We start from the raw sequence: 18,746 nt of genomic DNA on the forward strand, positions 1-18,746 counted from the left end.
TGGTGGTCATACTTGAGAAGTCATTGCCTGATCCTGGGTCGTGGAGATTTTCACCCATGTTTTCTTCTACCAGTTTTATAATTTTAGTTATATGTGTTTCTGGCATTTCTCCCCCTCAGATTCATATCTGTGGTACCCCTTAGAGCCTCATCTCCAGCAGGGCCCCTCGATGGCAGAGAGTCCACCTTCTCGTACATGGTATACAGTAGGCATTTAACTCATGTTTGTGGGATATGTGTTGTGCGGGGCTTGTGTCCCCTGCCCAGACTTGCCCTGCCACCAACTCCAGACCCCCAAGGACCGCACCTCTCTCTTGCTCACTACTGCAAGGCCTGGGGGGCTCTGTATTGCTTCAGGGCACATGTCTTCAGACCCAGCTCCTGGGAAACGGGGGTCACAAGCTGCCAAGGACAAGGCAAGCACAGAGATGGCTGTGGGGTGGCTCCAGGGACGCCACAGGGCAAGTTTCAGCTAGAAGCCACCTTCAAGCTGCACCTTGAAGACTGAATAAGGTTTCAGCAGGCAAAGATCATTTGTGGTGGGGGCAGAGCTGGTCAGCTGGAGAGCCCATGGGTAGATGGGACTGGCCACAGGCTGCGTGTGTGGGGAGCAGAGAATGGGGGCAGAACTGGGAGTAAGAATGAGGACCTTTCAGGGATGGGATGCAAGTAGCTCTTAAAGGCAGCACTTTGGTCAGGGTTCAGTCAAGCCCCACTATGGCCTACAGCTGGTAAGGCTGGTGGTAAGGAGACAAGTTTTAAGCCATCATCCTTGCTGAGTATCTTGGAGTGAGTCACTGGGCCTCTCTGGGCTCTAGTTCTTGTTGGGTTGGGTGGTGGGGAAGGGGTGGGGAAGTGGGAGGAAAGGGAGAAACAGATGTTCATCTGCTCTTGAGGAGTGTCATTGAGGGGCTGGGAAAGCAGAACTTGGGGTGAGGCTGAGAGACACACAGAAGGCTTTCTGGGGCATGACACCAAGGGAGGGTATTCCTGGGTGCAGTCCCTGCTGGGAACGTGGGCTCCCGGCTCCCTGCTGCTGGCTGAAGTAGGAGTCCTTGGCAGCCTGGCCGTCTCACTGGGTGGGCCAGCAGAGCATGTGGGGACCCAGGGCTGGACTCTCAGCAGACTCTGAGGCTGAGGTACCCTGAGGTGCCCTGGGAGGCCCTTGTGTACCCAACCAGCGCACAAGGTGTACATCACCTTCTTAGGCACCAGGACCAACATAAAGCCTGCTATGGACTTCCTGTTCTGGCTTCTCCAGCTGGTCTTAGCCACCTCAACAGGTAAGCTACGCTGGCCTCACCCATCTCACAGGGCCTGGCCTCGGGGAGTCCAGCCCTCCATTGGCCCCGGGCAGACTGGACTGGGCCTGGTCACAGGTTTGTCCACTGAGGTCAAAGGAGGGCTCGGGGAGGCAGTGGCTGGGAGGGGCCCCCCAAGGGGCTGCTCCAGGGGTGCCTTGCTGGGGGCAGGGCAGGGTTTGGGGGCTCATCTGGGGGCAGATCTGAGGGCTCTGCCATGATACCAGGTCTTCATCACTCTCCTCTCTGTCTCGCCTCACCCTTAGGCCTGTCCTCATGGAGCGTCTCCAGTCCCCAGGATGTGAAGGGCGTGGAGGGGTCCTGCCTCATCATCCCCTGTGTCTTCAGCTTCCCAGCTGACGTGGAAGTGACTCACGGCATCACAGCCATCTGGTACTACGACTACTCAGGCAAGCGGCTGGTGGTAAGCCACACGGAGAATCCGGAGCTGGTGGACGCACACTTTCGTGGCCGTGCCCAGTTCTTGGGGAACAGAGAGCACAAGATGTGCAGCTTGCTGCTGAAGGAACTGCAGCCTGAGGATTCGGGCTCCTACAACTTCCGTTTTGAGATTAGTGAAGGCAATCGCTGGTCAGATGTCAAAGGCACTCTAGTCACAGTGACAGGTGAGGGGCAGGGTGAGCTGGCTACTGCCTGGAAGGGTTTCCCAAGCTGCTCCTGGCCCATTGGCTCATAGCCCCAGTCCTCAGCCCAACCCCAGCCCCGGCCTAGCCTCAGCCCTGCATCTCCTTTGCATTCACCCTAAGTGGGGCTGGGGGTAGAAAGCAGTCTCTCCTTCTTCTTGAAGGACGCTGCCCAGGTCTCACCCCTCAGCTGGGCTTTCTAGGGCAGGAGGCCTCATGTGTGGTGAAGGGGAGTCCTGAGCCTCTGGTCGTTGTCTTCAGAGACGCCCAAGACTCCCACCATTGCCTCGCTGGCGGACCTTCGCGAGGGCATGGAGGCCTCCTTCAACTGCTCCACTCCCTATGTGTGCCCAGAAGAGCACATCAGCCTGCAGTGGCAAGGCCAGGACCTGAAGCGCTCGGTCACCTCCAGCTTCCAGAATCTCAGGCCCACAGGCATCAGCCACCTGGGGATCCTCCATATGGCCCTGTCCTGGCAGGACCACGGCCGGACCCTGCACTGCGAACTCTCAGTGGCCAAGCAAAAGACTCAGAGCGAGATTCTCCTCCAAGTGCAGTGTGAGTGTGCTGGGGGCCGCGCCCTTGGGACTGAGCACACATCTGTGGCTCCCCAGCGGAAACCAATCTCTTCTGCAGCCCGTAGAAACAGAGCCCTCGCCCCTGAGGCAGAGCCAGGCGCACTTGGACCTCCAGGGTCAGGCAGGGGGAGCGACACTGCAAAGCCCTAAAAGCCACATTTAATGGCTCACTTCTACCTCTCGTCCCTGAGGCCAGGTTGGGCAGAGAAGGGGAGGCACAAAGAGCCAGAGAACTGGGGGCCAGGGAGTGAGGTTCCTGGGACTTAGCCCAGCTCTGGAGGCTGCTGTGTGTGGGAGGAGGAGGGTTCACCCCTTTCCTGCCTAAGGCTACTCGTGGTGATCATGACAAAGAAGAGGTGGAAGGAAGCCTGAGTTTCTATTTGATTATGCAACTTCACATCACAGTAAAACATGGCAGCCTGTTCTAGGGCAACTGCTGTTCACATGCATCAGGCCGCCTGGATCCACCCCTTGCTTGTTGGGCAAGTTACTTGCCCATCATGTCTTCCTCTGCTAAGGAGACTCGTAGGTCTCGAGGAACTATTATGGAAATTGAAGGAGTGCTTGGCACATACTGAGCACTCTAAAATATTAGCTTATCTTATTTTCATATTTACCTAGATTAAGCACTTGAAAATATTAGCTTTTATGAGCCTATTTACATAGCCAGAGGCTTTGGAACAAGATTTCTAGAAATGCAGGTGTTCTGTATGCACCTTCCTTACAAATGGGCTAACCATTCTCAGAGCTCATTTGACTCTGCCTTTGGTCCCCTCCATGAAGTGTTTGGTTCCTTGCCAACAGCTACCACAAGCCACCTAAGCAGGCAGGATGGTGCTCATGATTCCCAAATAGAGCAGAGGGCAATGGCCAGTGTCACGAGGCAGAAAGCCATAGAAGTCGGCATTAGGCTGGACGCTAGACCGAGCACTGCATTATCAGGCCCTCAGTGGAGAAGGAAGGCATCAGGACCTCCTCGAGAGGTGGGGGGCAGTGCCTGTCCTGACCGGGGAAGTGACGGGCCTGATGATTACCTGGGTGGACTTCCTTTTTTTTTTTTTTTTTTTAAGATTTTATTTATTTATTTGACAGAGAGAGACACAGTGAGAGAGGGAACACAAGCAGGGGGAGTGGGAGAGGGAGAAGCAGGCTTCCCACTGAGCAGGGAGCCCGATGCGGGGCTCGATCCCAGGACCCTGGGATCATGACCTGAGCCGAAGGCAGACGCTTAACCGACTGAGCCACCCAGGTGCCCCCTGGGTGGACTTCCTTAAGGCAGAGTGTTGAAAGAGGAGAGAAGTGTACCACTACCCTCCCTGGGCCCCTCCCTTGATGTCCCCCATCATGCCTTGCAGATGCCCCCAGGGGAGTGGAGATCCTTTTTAGCCCCTCAGGGCGGAACATCCTTCCAGGTGATCTGGTCGTACTCACCTGCCAGGTGAACAGCAGCTACCCCGAGGTCAGTTCTGTGCACTGGGTCAAGGACGGGACACAGCTCCAAGTCCAGGGTCGTATGCTGAGGTTGTCCCAGGCAACCTGGGGCGATGCCGGTGTCTACACCTGCCGAGCTGAGAATGGCGTGGGCTCTTCGGTCTCGCCCCCCATCAGCCTCCACATCTTCAGTGAGTCCTTGGGGAGCCTGGGTCTTGACCGGAGGGTGGGGAGGGGTCCAGGCCACTGTTGCTGAAGGGAGCCAGACCAAGGCACCTTCTGGGACGTGGGTGTGGAGTCCTAGCCCTGCCTCAAATAGAAGACAAACCTCCCTGGCCAGGGTGGGCTGTCACAAGAAGCCCAGTAAACAGGACAAAGAGATGCAGCGCCTGTCCAGAAGGGGCCTGATACAGAGCGTGCAGGGATTTAGCCTGATTGGCTATAACCCCAGTGCACTGGAAGTCGGCTGGTTATCCCCCGGCGGCCCTCTGCTGCCCCCACAGCGGCTGAGGTCCAGGTGAGCCCAACAGGTCCCATCCTAGAGAACCAGACGGTGACACTGACCTGCAACACACCCAAAGAAGCGCCCAGTGAGCTGACCTACAATTGGTACAAGAACCACGTCTTGCTGGAGGATGCCCACAGCCACACCCTGCAGCTGCACTCGGCCACCAGGGCCGATACCGGCTTCTACGTCTGCGAGTTGCGGAACGCCTACGGCAGAGAGCGCTCCGGCCCTGTCAGCGTGGTGGTCAGCCGTAAGTGGCCAGGGCAGGGGGCGCTGGATGCTGCCGGAGCCTGGTCAGAAGGTGGGGCCCCACAGGAGGGTTCGGGGCCTGGGCCTGATGGGCTCTGAGCTCACATCCCAGCTCTGCAACTCTGGGCAAGCTTTGACCTCCCTGGGCCTATTTTAAGATTTTTTTTTTTGAAGATTTTATTTATTTATTTGACAGAGAGATGGAGAGCACAAGTAGGCAGAGCGGCAGGCAAAGGGAGAGAGAGAAGCAGGCTCCCCGCCGAGCGGGGAGCCCGATGCGGAACTCGATCCCAGGACCCTGGGATCATGACCTGAGCCGAAGGCAGCCGCTTAACCGACTGAGCCACCCAGGCACCCCTCAATTTCCTCCTATTTTAGACTACTTTTCATTTTGAACAAGTTGAGCTTATAAAAAGTTGCACGAAGAATACAAAGAATTACCATATACCTTTAACCTAGATTCCTCATTTGTTAACAGTTTGGTACATTTGCTCTCTGTCTTTATTTATTATTATTTTTTAGAGAGAGAAAGAGAGAGCATGTGTGCGTGGGGGGGGGCAGAAGGAGACAGGGAGAGAGAGAATCTTTTTTTTTAAGATTTTATTTATTTATTTGAGAGAGAGAATGAGAGAGAGAGAGCACATGAGAGGGGGGAGGGTCAGAGGGAGAAGCAGACTCCCTACTGAGCAGGGAGCCCGATGTGGGACTCGATCCCGGGACTCCAGGATCATGACCTGAGCTGAAGGCAGTCGCTCAACCAACTGAGCCACCCAGGCGCCCGAGAGAGAGAATCTTAAGTAGGCCCAACGTGTGAACCTGACAAGGGGCTTGGTCTCACCACCCTGAGATCATGACTTGAGCTGAAATCAAGAGTTGGATGCTTAACCGACTGAGCCACCTAATAGATTTCATTTTTTAAGAACAGTTTTAAATTTACAAAAATATTGAGCAGATAGTACAGAGTTCCCATGTATGCTTTCCTTGCACAGTTTCCCCTATATTAACATCTTGGATTAGTGTTGTGTATTTGTTACAATTACTGAACCAACATTGATACATTATTAACTAAAGTCCCTAGTTTACATTAAGGTTCACTCTTTGTGTTGTGTATCTATAGGTTTTGAAAACTACGTAATATCATGTATTCATCATTACAGTATCATACAGAATAGTTTCACTGCCCCCAAAATCCCCTGTCCTACACTTAGTTATCTGTTGAGTGCCTGGCAACCACAGGCAAAAAAATTTTGCCTTTTCCAGAATGTCAAATAGTTGGAATCATATAGAAGTTAGTCTCTCTCTCTCTCTCTCTCTCCTTTTTTTTTAAGATTTTATTTATTCATTTGAGTGAAAGAGAGCAGGGAGGGGCAGAGGGAGAGAGAGAGAGAATCTGAAGCAGACTCCCCACTGAGCATGGAGCGGATGCCGGGCTCAATTCCACAACTGTGAGATCATGACCTGAACCAAAACCAGGATCCAAGCCATGATCCTGCATTGCATTCATTTATCACATCTTTTTATTCTCCTTTAATCTGAGACAGTTCTCAGTCTTTCCTTGTGTGTGTGTGTGTGTTTTTAAGATTTTATTTATTCATTTGAGAGGGAGAGAGAGCACAAGCAGAGGAAGTGGCAGAGGGAGAGGGAGAAGCAGGCTCCCCGCCGAGCAGGGAGCCCGATGCAGGGCTCGATCCCAGGACCCTGGGATCATGACCTGAGCCGAAGGCAGACGCTTCACCGACTGAGCCACCCAGGCACCACTTGCCTTGTCTTTTTTGACATTGAAACGTGAAGAGTACAAGCCAGTTGTTGTGTGGGTGTCCCTCCGTTTGCGTTTGTCTGATTTGCGTAGACTGAGCCTGCGCCCCCGGAAAGCAACAGCGCGGGTGTGATGCTGTGTCCATCTTGCTGCGTCCCATCAGGAGGCGCTTGATGTCAGTCTGTCCCATTGCTGGTAGTTTTTCACCCTGATCGCTTGGATGAGGTGCTGTCCACTGCCAGGTGTCTCATCAGCTTTCCCATCTTCAAAGTGGGGCCCCTGACCCCCACTCACAGAGTCGCCACAGCTATTGACTGAGAAGACAAAGTGATTTGCCCCACTCAGGGATAAGGGTATTCAACCGGCCCTAGGGAGCTCTGGGCTTGCTCCCTTCACGGGCGGGGCATTGTGGAACAAAGGAGGTGCAGAATCATAGCCTATAAAGGGGGATCCGGGATTGCCCTTGTCTGAGGGTGACTGGCACCTCTTCATCTCCATACAGACCCGCCCCTTGTCCCGGAGCTAACTGCCTTCCTGGAGACACAGGAGGGGCTGGTGGGCATCCTCCACTGCTCGGTGATCAGCGAGCCTCTGGCCACTCTGGTGCTGTCACACAATGGCCTCATCCTGGCCTCCACCCCCGGGGAGGGGGACCACAGCTCACGCTTCAGTGTCTTCTCCACCCCCAACTCCCTGAACCTGGAGATCCGAAACCTGGGGCCAGCTGACAGTGGGGAATACACATGCTCAGCCACCAACACCCTTGGGAATTCAACGTCGACCTTGGACTTCCATGCCAAAGGTAAGACCAGCACGAGGGGCTGGTGAAGGGACCCTGAGGAGGCGCCTGCTCCGGCCTTCCTCCCAGGAGTCCAGAGGACTTGGCTGAGGGGATGAACAAGCTGGTTGGTAAAAAAACATCACATCAAAGATCTGGACTATACAGTCATCCCGACCTGGGAGGTTCCTGAAGTCAAGGCAAAAGGGAAACATGGCAGGTTGCATTATTCCTTTCGTGCACATTCGGACTCCAAACTTGAAGAGTCCTCATATCCATTTGTTTTTTATTTACCAAATGTTTGGGGCAGGCTCTGCGCTAGGAGTCAGATGCAGGAGGAAGAATAGAAAAGCACGGTCATCCATACCTCGGTGCATGTGCTGCCATTTCCTCCTTCTGAGGCCGCGGCCTGCAGAGCTAATCAATCGAGCCGGGTTTTCGATGGAAGCTTGAGCTCTGGCTCACAATCCTCGACCATGCTGCAGCCAGCTACTACCAATAGATCAGAACTGGCATTCAAGGACAAATCCTCCTGATTATCAAGGGGTTCATGGAGCTGTTGCCATGGGGTCCAGACCTACCTACAGTCATGTGGGGAGAGGAGAACCCTGGAGGTCTTCCTACAGCCGGTGGCACGGAGCTGCCGGTGTGCAGGGGACCTGAGCCTCCCCTACTCCCTCTTCTTCCAGTGGTCCACCTCCTCATCAGCCCCGCAGCAGAGGTGGTAGAAGGGCAAGGGGTAACACTGAGCTGCAAGACCGGTCTGAGCCCATCGCCCAACATCCGCTTCTCCTGGTACCGGAACGGAGCCCTGCTTCTCGAGGGTTCCAGCAGCAGCCTTCAGCTCTCGGCAGCCTCCAGCACCGACGCCGGCTCTTACTACTGTCAGGCCAAGGATGGCCACAGTGCCAGTGGCCCCTCCTCACCTGCCATCCTCACTGTGCTCTGTGAGTAGTCGTCCCACCAGCCCCTGCCCGCAGTGGGGAGGGTCAGGCCACCGGAGCCCACCAGCCGCCTCCACCTCCCTCGGGCCCTCCTGCCACTGCCCTGCCTGGGGGTCTAGGTCAGGAAGGAACCAGAGAGCAGTCTGCCCAGGGCTGAAATGTGGGGAACAAGCCGGGGACTTTCTCTGCCTCCCCACATCCCACCCCCAACCCCAGCCCGTTTAGGGCCCTCTGCTTCTAGCCTCAAATGCACCACGGGCGCCATGTCCAAGCTCTGTCCTGAGCAGGGCCCTAGGACACCATACTCCTATATATGTGTACACACCCGTCGGCTGTGCCCTTGCAGGCTCCCACAGCCACGAAGGCAGAAGCTCTCAGCACAGGGACTGTGTCCTGTCAAGGGTGGATGCTCCGTATTAGCCTGAGGGGCTAATACGCCCATCCGCTAGCCCATCCGATGCCCTTGTCCAAGCTAGAAAATGGCATTCCTTCCTCAGGGAGGACTCAGTATAGCACTAGAGCACAGCTGAGCACGAGGGGCACGGGCTGAATTCCTCCTACCTTGGTTTGGTTGTCCTTGTGCAGTGAACAACCTACACAGCTGTTTACGGCAACCCTGGGCACATGCCTTTGTTTGGTGTGTTGTGGGAACCTAGCCAGCTTTGAGTGGACCGGGAGAAACCTGGTGGAGGCCATGGGATGAACGCCTATGCTCTCCCTCCCTACAGATGCCCCACGCCTGCCCATGTTCACTGCCCAGCTGGAGCCCGATGCTGCCGGAGATGGGGTTAGACGTCAAGGGCTCCTCTTGTGCCGCGTGGACAGCAACCCCCCAGCCCAGCTGCGGCTGCTCCACGGGGACCATGTTGTGGCCTCTTCCCTGCCACTGGGCTGTGGGGGCTGCTCCCGGCGCCTAAGGGTCACCAGAGCCCCCAACCTGCTGCGTGTGGAGATTGGTGACCCGGTGCTGGAGGATGAGGGTGTGTACCTGTGTGAGGCCAGCAACGCCCTGGGCAACGCCTCTGCCTCTGCAACCTTCGATGCCCAGGGTGAGTCAGCGTGGGGAGCGGGCGGCTCAGGGTCAGGGGCTGGTACGCGGGACCCCGCAGCCGCCCACCCCCCCCCCCCCCCCCCCACTCCAAGGCGGGTCTATCGGGCGAAACCACCTCCGTTGGGCAGTGGGAGTCGCTTTTCTCCCCTGCCCCGTGGGCACCCCGGGGCATCGCCTTCCTGCCTGCTCCATCCAGGCTGGGAGGCTGGGCCCCCACCCCAGGGGGGAGGCGGTCAAGGTGAGGCCTGTCTCAGGTGGCCTGTGCTGTCTGCTCTCCAGCCACCGTCCTGGTCATCACCCCGTCGCACACGCTGCAGGAGGGCACCGGGGCCAACCTGACTTGCAGTGTGAGCCGGGGAGCCCGCGGCCCTGCCAACTTCTCCTGGTTCCGGAATGGGGGGCTGTGGGCCCAGGGCCCCCTGGAGACCATGACGCTGCTGCCCGTGGCCAGATCGGATGCTGCCCTCTATGCCTGCCGCATCCTAGCTGAGGCCGGGGCCCAGCTCTCCGCCCCGGTGGTCCTGAGTGTGCTCTGTGGGTGATGGGCCAGGGCAGGGTTGGGTACTGGGAGGGTGAGGGGGTGCTCAGTGAGGCGGGGAGGGCCGTGGGGGGGGCAGAGCATGGCTTGGGCATGGGCAAGGGCAGGCTTGGACTGTGTGTGTGGAGGGGGAGGGGCATAGAGTGTGGCTGTAGCACTGGGGTGAGCTGGACTGGGGGCAGGGGGTGGGTGGCCTGAGCTCCGTCCTGTCTGCAGATCCCCCAGACCCTCCAAAGCTGTCAGCCCTCCTGGATGTGGGCCAGGGCCACGTGGCTGTGTTCATCTGCACTGTGGACAGTCGGCCCGTGGCCCGGCTGGCCCTGTTCCACGGGGAGCGCCTCCTGGCCACCAGCCTGGGGCCCCTGCTCCCATTCCATGGCCGCCTCCAGGTCAAAGCCACAGCCAACTCCCTGCAGCTAGAGGTCCGAGACTTGAGCCTTGGGGACTCTGGAAGCTACCGCTGTGAGGCCACCAATGTCCTCGGATCCACCAATACCTCCCTCTTCTTTCAGGTCCGAGGTGAGTGTCAGTTCTCTATGTGGGTAGGCCCACATGCCCTGGGGGCTGCTTTAGCCAGGCTTTGGGCTGGGTCATGTGGATTTTGGGTAGAGATGTGAGTCTTTTTCAGCCGTGGTTAGGGGAGTTTCTAGCCAGCCAGCAGGCCTCCCTTGGTCTCCAGCTAGATATTTTCCCCTGTAATCGCTGTGGCAACCACTAGAAGGCAGTGGCTATCGCCCGGCGTGGCTGGCTTGCTTGGAGCACTTGCAGAAACTTCTTTTATAGTAATACAATTTTGTTATATAACAAGAATTTTTTTTAAAGATTTTATTGATTTATTTGACAGAGAGAGACACAGCGAGAGAGGGAATACGAGCAGGGGGAGTGGGAGAGGGAGAAGCAGGCTTCCCGCTGAGCAGGGAGCCCGATGCGGGGCTCGATCCCAGGACCCCGGGATCATGACCCGAGCCGAAGGCAGACGCTTAACTGACTGAGCCACCCAGGCACACACAGCCCCATTTCTTGGGCTCTCATGACTCGGAGCCTGGGTGCGGAGCTGAGCTGGGGAGGACTCAAGACCACACGGTGACTAGCCTTGGGTCATCCACGCTGGGTCCAGCTCACTATCAGGACAATGGCCCTTAGCATGACCTAAACCCTTCCCATTTCAGTGCTTTATGGGGTCAAACCAGCATCTGTCAGGAGCTAGCTTGTGCAGGCGCTGTCCCTGACACGGGGTTAGAGGTCACATAAGCTGGGCCTTCTGGTAGGTGAGATATGACTGACAGAGCGAAACTGTAGCTCGAGTTGGTGGGTGGTAAAGGCCAGGACAGACCCAGTGCAGGGGAGTTGGGAGCAGGACAGGAGGAGGCGTGGAGCTGAAGCGGGGCCCTTGGTGGTGGTCTGGTAGGGGGGCTGTGGCTCCAAGACATAGGATTGGGGCCCTGGTGTGGACACACACACAGCCCCAGGCTGGGGGGGAGGGTGTAGGGGAGGGCCCTCACCTGCTCTCGGTTTCTCCCTGCAGGAGCCTGGGTCCAGGTGTCACCATCACCCGAGCTCCAGGAAGGCCAGGCCGTGGTCTTGAGCTGCCAGGTGCCCACAGGGGTCCTGGAGGGGACCTCATACCTCTGGTATCAGGATGGCCAGCCCCTCCCGGAGTCAAACTCGGCCACGCTCCGCTTCGCAGCCATTACTCTGAGCCAAGCTGGGGCCTACCATTGCCAGGCCCAGGCTCCAGGCTCAGCCACCATGAGCCTGGCCGCCCCTGTCAGCCTCCACGTGTCCTGTAAGTTTTCATCCCGTCCATGTTTCTTGGGGGGTGAAGGAAACAAGGGCACGGCGGGAGGAGGGGCTGGGGGAGCCCAGGCCCTGGGCACTGCCTCCATGAGAGAGCACTAGATGAGGGACCAGGGGCCCTGACCACTCCCCGCTCCTGTAGATGCCCCTCGCCAGGCCACGCTCACCACCCTGATGGACACAGGCCCTGGGCGACTGGGCCTCCTCCTGTGCCGTGTGAACAGTGACCCTCCAGCCCACCTACGACTGCTCCACGGGGACCACCTCGTGGCCTCCACCCTACAAGGTGCAGGGGAGCTGGCAAGCAGCTCTCCCCGGCTGCAGGTTGCTGTGGCCCCCAGCAGGCTACGGCTGGAGATCCACGGTGCAGTGCTGGAGGATGAGGGCGTCTACACCTGCCAGGCCAACAACACCTTGGGCCAGGCTTCAGCCTCTGCCACCTTCGATGCCCAGGGTCAGTGTGAGGGTGTGAGTGTGTGCATGGGTGACTCCTTTAAGAGAAGAGAGGAGACTGGAGAGGGTTCTGGAAGCCTGAGGCACAGGAAGGCGGGCTGAACATAAGGACAGTCTCCGTTCGCAGCCTCCTTTAGGGCAGTCGACTCCAGACTTGGCTCTTATGGAAGAGCCTTTTTTAGAAACAGATGTTTGCCTGGACGTCCAGTGGATAAAGCTAATCAGAAATGGAGGGGGGTGTTCAAGGAGAAAACACCACAGGGCAGGGAGGCTTGCGTTCTCCCATGTGCCCACTAGGGTCAGGGAGGGCTCAGGGCACCCGGGGGCCCTGCAGAACCCTGCTTGGGACCACCTAAGAGATGGTGAGCTGTTTCCCAAGCTTGACCTCGAGCCCCCAGTAGGGGTGGGCCACCTGTGCCTCCCAGAGGCTGAGGGGCTTCCCTCCCTCATGGAGACAAGTGGCTTGCTTTACACAGCTTCACAGTCTCACTGGTGTCCCTGTGCCCTCCTCCCTCCCCAGCTGTGAGCGTGCAGGTGTGGCCCAGGGCCATCGTGCAGGAGGGGCAGTTGGTGAACTTGACCTGCCTCGTGTGGACCGCCAACCTGACCCAGCTCACCTACACATGGTACCGGGATGGGCAGCAACGCCCAGGTGCCCACTCCATCCTTCTGCCCAATGTCACAGTCACGGATGCTGCCTCCTACCGCTGTGGGGTGGTGACTCCGGGCCAGGCACCCCACCTCTCCAGACCTGTCACTCTGGATGTCCTCTGTGAGTTTGGTTGGATGCAGGGTGGGGCAAAAAGGAATGACGGCAGCCCACAGGGATCAAGGGCATGGCCAGAGCCCCAGAGATGTCCAACCCAGGAACTCAGTCCCCATCCATTCGATGAAGCCCGGGACAAGGAGGGCTGAGTCAGGGGTCAGAGGGGATAGGTTCATCCTGGGCAGAGGAGCATGGCCCCAGATTTGGCAATGGGGGGCCCGTGGGATGGGGAGCCAGGGCCCTCCTGGTTTGAAGGCCACCTGCCAACTGGCCTCCTCGTTGCGGTCTCTGAACCGTTTCTTTTGGTGTCCCTGTAGACGCACCCCGCAGCCTGCGCCTGACCTACCTCCTAGAGAGCCGCGGCGGACGGCTGGCCCAGGTACTGTGCACCGTGGACAGCCGCCCGCCCGCCCAGCTGGCCCTGAGCCGCGCTGGCCGCCTCCTGGCCTCCTCGACCACAGCCTCTGTCCCCAACGCCCTGCGCCTGGAGTTGTGGGAGCCCGGGCCCAGCGACGAGGGTCTCTACAGCTGCTCTGCCCACAGTCCTCTGGGCCAGGCCAATGCCTCCGTGGAGCTGTGGCTAGAGGGTGAGGCCGGGCCCGGGCCAAGCCCAGCAGGGGAGGAGGGAGCGGCTCTGGTATCTGGCTGGGCCTCGCTGACCCTGGTCTCCCTGGGACAGGTGTGCAGGTGACCCTGGCTCCATCCGCCGCTGTGCCCGAGGGGACCCCCGTCACAGTGACCTGTGAAGACCCTGCTGCCCGCCCACCTGCGCTCTATGCCTGGTACCACAATGCCCACTGGCTGCAGGAGGGGCCAGCCGCGGCCCTCTCGTTCCCGGCGGCCACACGGGCTCACGCGGGTGCCTACTCCTGCCAGGTCCAGGACGCCCAGGGCACCCGCAGCTCCCGGCCCACTGCCCTGCAAGTCCACTGTGAGCCGGGGTCCTTGGCTGGGGGTGCCGAGGCTGAGAGCGGGCGGAGGGCACTTCTGGGCCTTCGTGGGGGTGGACGCAGGACTGTAGCGGACCTCAGAATGGGCAGTTGGGAAAAGAAGGACACAGGTGATGAGAAAAGAGACCCTAGAGTCCTGTGAACCCTGCCTGGGGGAAGCTGCCCACGAGGTGTCACTTCGAGGAAGTGACCTTTTGTCCAGAGGCTTCAGCCTCCCCAGTGCCAGGCAGGTAGGCCGTGGATGGTCCAGGGGTTCCCAACAAGGCCTCCAACTATGTGCTGTCATGTCCCCAGATGCCCCTCGGGATGTTGTCCTGTCATCCTTTCGGGACTCCAGAGTCAGCTCCATGGCCGTGGTGCAGTGTACTGTGGACAGCGAGCCACCCGCTGAGCTGGCCCTGTCCCGCGATGGCAAGGTGCTGGTCACCAGCCCTGGGGTCCACGGCTTGGCATCCGGGACAGGCCACGTCCAGGTGGCCCGCAATGCCCTGCGGCTGCAGGTGCAAGACGTACCCTCAGGTGACAAGGACACCTACGTGTGCACGGCCCACAACTTCCTGGGCTCAGTCAGCACCACAGGGCAGCTGCAGGGAGAAGGTGAGTGGGCGAAGGGGGCGGAGAGGGGGCTCGGGCACGGCGGGGCCATGTTTATATGAGGCATGGCGCTCCCCCAACAGGGCCTGGCTGACCAGAATGGGTAGCTAGAGCCCTGCCCCATCTGACAGCAGCGGCACAGCTCTCCCTGGAGGCAGGTGCGCAGTCTGAGGGGAAGAAACGGCCTCACCCTTGGAGCGGTCCCTGCAGGCGTGGAGCTGTAGCAGGACACCTTGGGTGCAGGGGAGACAGTACCCCGTCCTCACAGAACCCAGGCTGGGGAGGAGGCACAGACCTGCCCTGGGGAAGCCTGGGGTGGGAAGAGAGACACAACCCTACCTTTAGGGGGCTCAGTGTGAGGGATGACGTGGAGCCCCACCTTTGGGGAGTCCCATCTGAGAGCAAGATATAGCCCCATCCATCAGAAAGCCCAGTTTGTTAAGAGAGACACACAACCCTGTCCCGGAGGTCCCCAGTGCAAGAGATCTCAGTCTTATGGGAGAGACAATCTCACCTTTGGGGGGCCCAAATCAGAACAGACCTTCCCATAATGCACCGAGGCCTCTCAGATGCCCAGATGCCACCCAGAGGCTCCCTGACCGCCTCCTGGTCCTCGGCCTGCAGGCGTGCGTGTGGTGGCCGAGCCGGGGCTGGACGTGGCTGAGGGTGCACCGCTGAACCTGAGCTGTCGCCTCGCTGGTGGTCCCGGGCCCATGGGCAACTCCACCTTCGCTTGGTTCTGGAATGGCCAGCGACTACACGTGGAGCCTGGGCCCACCCTTGTCTTTGCCCACGTGGCCCGCGCCCAAGCCGGGGCGTACCACTGCCAGGCTAAGCTCCCCAGTGGGGCCACAACTTCTGCTCCAGTCATGCTCCGTGTGCTGTGTGAGTAGAAACACCCCCCTCTGCCCCTGGCCTCAGTCTGCCCGAATCTCCCCTGCCCACCTCAGGTCCTCCTCTTCTGTCTGCAAAGAGCCAAGACTCCACAGGAGTGGAGACCTGGGTTGGAGAACTCCCGCTGACTGCTTGTGGGACCTTGCACATCCCTGCCTGGCTTTCCTCACGTGTAAAATATCAGCCCCCTCGCCCCGTGAGGAGTATGGAGAGCGAGTGCACCCGGAGTGCTGGGTCCCTGCTCCATCCCTCATCCAGGCCCCTCTCAGCATCAGCCAGCTATGGCTGCAGTAACAAGCTACTCCAAAATATGGAGCTTCAAACAACAGCCGTCGTGTTTGCTCACAATTCTGGGGGTCAGCAACTCAGGCCGGGCGTTGCTGGGCAGGTCTTCGGTGGTCTCACCGCATGTGGCTGCTGTCGTCCAGTTGCTGAGCTGAAGCGAGATGGTGGAGGATGGCTGCATCCTCGTGGCTGGCAGCTGGGACTGGCCTGGGCTTCCCACATGGTTGTGTTTGTAGGAGGGCAGAAGCAGTGAGGCCCCTTGAGGCCTAGCCCTGAAGTCACATAATGTCACTTCTGCTTTCCAGTGGTTAGAGCAAGTCACAGATCAAAGAGTGGAGGAATAGGCTCTTATCTGTTAGTGCAGCGAGCTGCAGGGTCATCCTGTGTGGGGCCCGGGAGGGGAGGAATTGGCACTGGTTTTCTGCAATCATCATGCCCCTCTGTGTTCCCACAGACCCTCCCAAGATGCCCACCATGACGGTCTTCGTGGAGCCTGAGGGTGGCATCCAGGGCATCCTGGACTGCCGAGTGGACAGCGAGCCCCTAGCCAGTCTGAGCCTCCACCTCGGCAGTAGGCTGGTGGCCTCTAGCCAGCCCCACAGGGCTCCTGCAGAACCACACATCCGTGTCACGGCCACCGCCAATGCCCTGAGGGTGGACATGGAGGAGCTGAGGACCAGTGACCAGGGCGAATACGTGTGCTTTGCCTCCAATGCCCTGGGCTCTGCGTCTGCTTCTACCTACTTCGGAACCAGAGGTGGGGGGGTCCATCTCCCAGGCCCCTCTGTAGAGAGGCCTAGCTCTCCCGTCCAAAGGCTTCCTTCTGAGGTCTTCCCTGAATCCTTTCTGCTGTAGTCAGTTTATCCGACTAGTCTAGACTGGTTGCTTGAAGCGCCGTTGCGTGGGAAAGCTTCTGAGATAAAGTGAGGGCTAGAATAGTTTTCATCTTGGGGGGGGGCATTGGAGGCCTGGATCCATAGCTGCCCCCTGAGTCTCACCCTTGTATTCCAGCCTTGCACCGCCTGAGTCTGTTCCAGAAGCTACTCTGGGTCCTGGGGCTGCTGGTGGGCCTCCTCTTCCTGTTGTTGGGCCTGGGGGCCTGGTATGCCTGGAGGTGGGTTCAGAGCTGGGGGGTGGATGGGGTTACCTTGCCCTCCCCCCTTCCCCTCAACATTCCCTCATGTCTCTCTTACCAGATGCACAGGCTCCATACTTCCTAGCCTGACCCTCTTCCTCCCACTGCTCCAAATTTGGGAATTGCTTCTAGAATCACCTTTAAATCCATCTTGCTGTAGTTTTCTTTCTTTATCTGGACCCCACCTGTGTAAAGAAAGGGCTGGGAGGAAAGGAAGAAAGATAAGGTCCCCCACTCCCCACAAGGCTCCCACTGCTCTGTTCAGTGAGCAGTCTGGGGCTAAGGACTTGGGGTCGGGGGAGGGAATGGGGGTAGGCAGGGGGAGGGTAGAGGCCTTCTGAGTCCAATCTTGTTGTTGCAGGAGGCATTTTTATAAGCTGAGCATGGGTGAGAATTTGGTGGAGATGACTTCTCCGAAGGAGACCATGCAGGTATCCATCCGCCATGCGGGCCCAGGCAGACACGATGCCCGGCTAACCCACCTTGCAGGGCTGGCACCTAGAGACCGCTCTCATATATAGGATGGCCCCTGGGACTAGGGGGAGACTGGGGAGAGAATACAGAAAACCAGGGACCCCTGGAAAGACAGGGAAGCCACATTCTAAATGGAGCACCCAACAGTCACGTGTTTGCTCGCCGGGGACTTCGGGCATACAGTAGGCCAGTGTGACTGCTGGCTTCTCTGTGGGAGCTGCTGGTGGGGTGACTGGGGCAGACGTTCTGAACGTAGCAGTTTCACTTCAACTTCCAAGACACATCTTGGAACACAGAACCCCACCTGTGTTTTGGGTTCTCTCTTCCCCACTCCAGAGTGTGCCCATCATCTGGGCGGGGGTGAAAGTCTGTTTTCCCTTCCCTGTGATGTGTCCCCTTCTGCAGATCATCCAGTGGGTGGGCCAGGGCTCGCAGCCTCATTGCCATCCAGGCACAGGCTCACCAGTCCCCTTGGGACCCCCACCCAAGGATTGGGGTCTAGGGAATGCCCTCCAGAGTTTGAGGTCAGGGAATGAGAGCTCCCAGAGTCCTCCTTGTAACCAGAATTTTCTCTGCGGGAAGCTCATTGATCCTGATGCAGCCACAGGTGGGACCTTGTCCCGTGCTCTGCCCCTGGGCTGACCTGTGACACTGTCTACCCTCAGGAGGAGGAGGTCACCAGAAACTGTGATGACTTGAGCTTCATGAACAAGGCTGCGTTGAATCCCGACTGCCTCTGTGGAAACAACTCTACAACATCTGATTTTCAATGACCTGGTTCCAAACCTCTTGCCAAGAAAAATGGGCGTTGAGAGTAGAGGTGAACCCTAATTTACCCAGGAGGGTGATGACCCTGGGGCACTCTGAGGAGAAACGAGTCATGCTCATGTTGTCTACTTGTCTTTTCCTTTTCTCTGGATCTGATCTCTCCCTTTATCTTCCAATGGACTGCCCCTCACATCTTTTTCCTCCAAGCCCACCCTGGACTTTTTGGATGGGTTAGAAAAGAAGAGGAGCTTCCTATATCCTCACAGGCTGGCAAAAGCACTCTGTAGTAACTGGAATAGAAGTTAGGCTGCTCTAACAAGAGACCAAATACAGTAACTTCAACATGAGGGAATTTTATTTTTCTCTCCCATACTAATCTGGGTATGCTATGGTAGTTTAAGGTGTCAGAATACTGGATCCTTCTATCTTATTTTTCTCCAACCCTGAAATGTTACCTTTGATTGTGAGGTTCATGGTGGCCCCACTGTGTTCACATTCCCTCCAGCAAGAAGAGGAAGTTGAAGGCACACCCATTCCCATTGTGGACACAACCCAGAAGTTGCGGGTCATTTCCACTCACTCCCCATTGGCTAGAGTTGAGTCACGTGGCCACCTCAAGCTGCAAGGGGTTCTGAGAAATATAGTTTTTATTCTATTTCCAAAGAATTCCCAACCATGGACTCATCCCTGAGACTTCTGACATTGGTGGGAATGCTGCCAGCAAGCCACATTTTTAGTGCCCATCTCCTGAAGGCCAGGACGTGTCCCTGGTCATTCTGTTCATGGGCTTCCCAGAGGAGGGAGTCTCTCTCACACATTAAGACCGAGGAAATCAAGATGTTCTGGTGCTCCC

At 57.9% G+C, this 18,746-nt stretch overlaps 1 protein-coding gene across 1 annotated transcript; it reads left to right on the forward strand.

Annotated features, from left to right (window-relative positions):
* The first annotated feature begins 1,219 nt into the window (after nucleotides 1-1,219).
* On the forward strand, nucleotides 1,220-17,767 carry SIGLEC1 (sialic acid binding Ig like lectin 1). The gene is made up of 21 exons (XM_021689065.1): nucleotides 1,220-1,282; nucleotides 1,567-1,926; nucleotides 2,206-2,502; nucleotides 3,878-4,144; nucleotides 4,457-4,711; nucleotides 6,969-7,268; nucleotides 7,934-8,191; nucleotides 8,917-9,237; nucleotides 9,519-9,773; nucleotides 9,994-10,296; nucleotides 11,303-11,563; nucleotides 11,717-12,028; nucleotides 12,548-12,799; nucleotides 13,111-13,380; nucleotides 13,473-13,724; nucleotides 14,038-14,340; nucleotides 14,962-15,222; nucleotides 15,971-16,273; nucleotides 16,528-16,630; nucleotides 17,013-17,082; nucleotides 17,708-17,767. Exons 1-21 carry the CDS (start codon nucleotides 1,234-1,236, stop codon nucleotides 17,765-17,767), a joined length of 5,112 nt encoding a protein of 1,703 aa, XP_021544740.1. The 5' UTR covers nucleotides 1,220-1,233.
* The last annotated feature ends 979 nt before the right edge of the window (nucleotides 17,768-18,746 follow it).

Source organism: Neomonachus schauinslandi, chromosome 10, assembly GCF_002201575.2.
Source record: "Neomonachus schauinslandi chromosome 10, ASM220157v2, whole genome shotgun sequence".
In the NCBI taxonomy this organism is placed as follows: domain Eukaryota; kingdom Metazoa; phylum Chordata; class Mammalia; order Carnivora; family Phocidae; genus Neomonachus; species Neomonachus schauinslandi.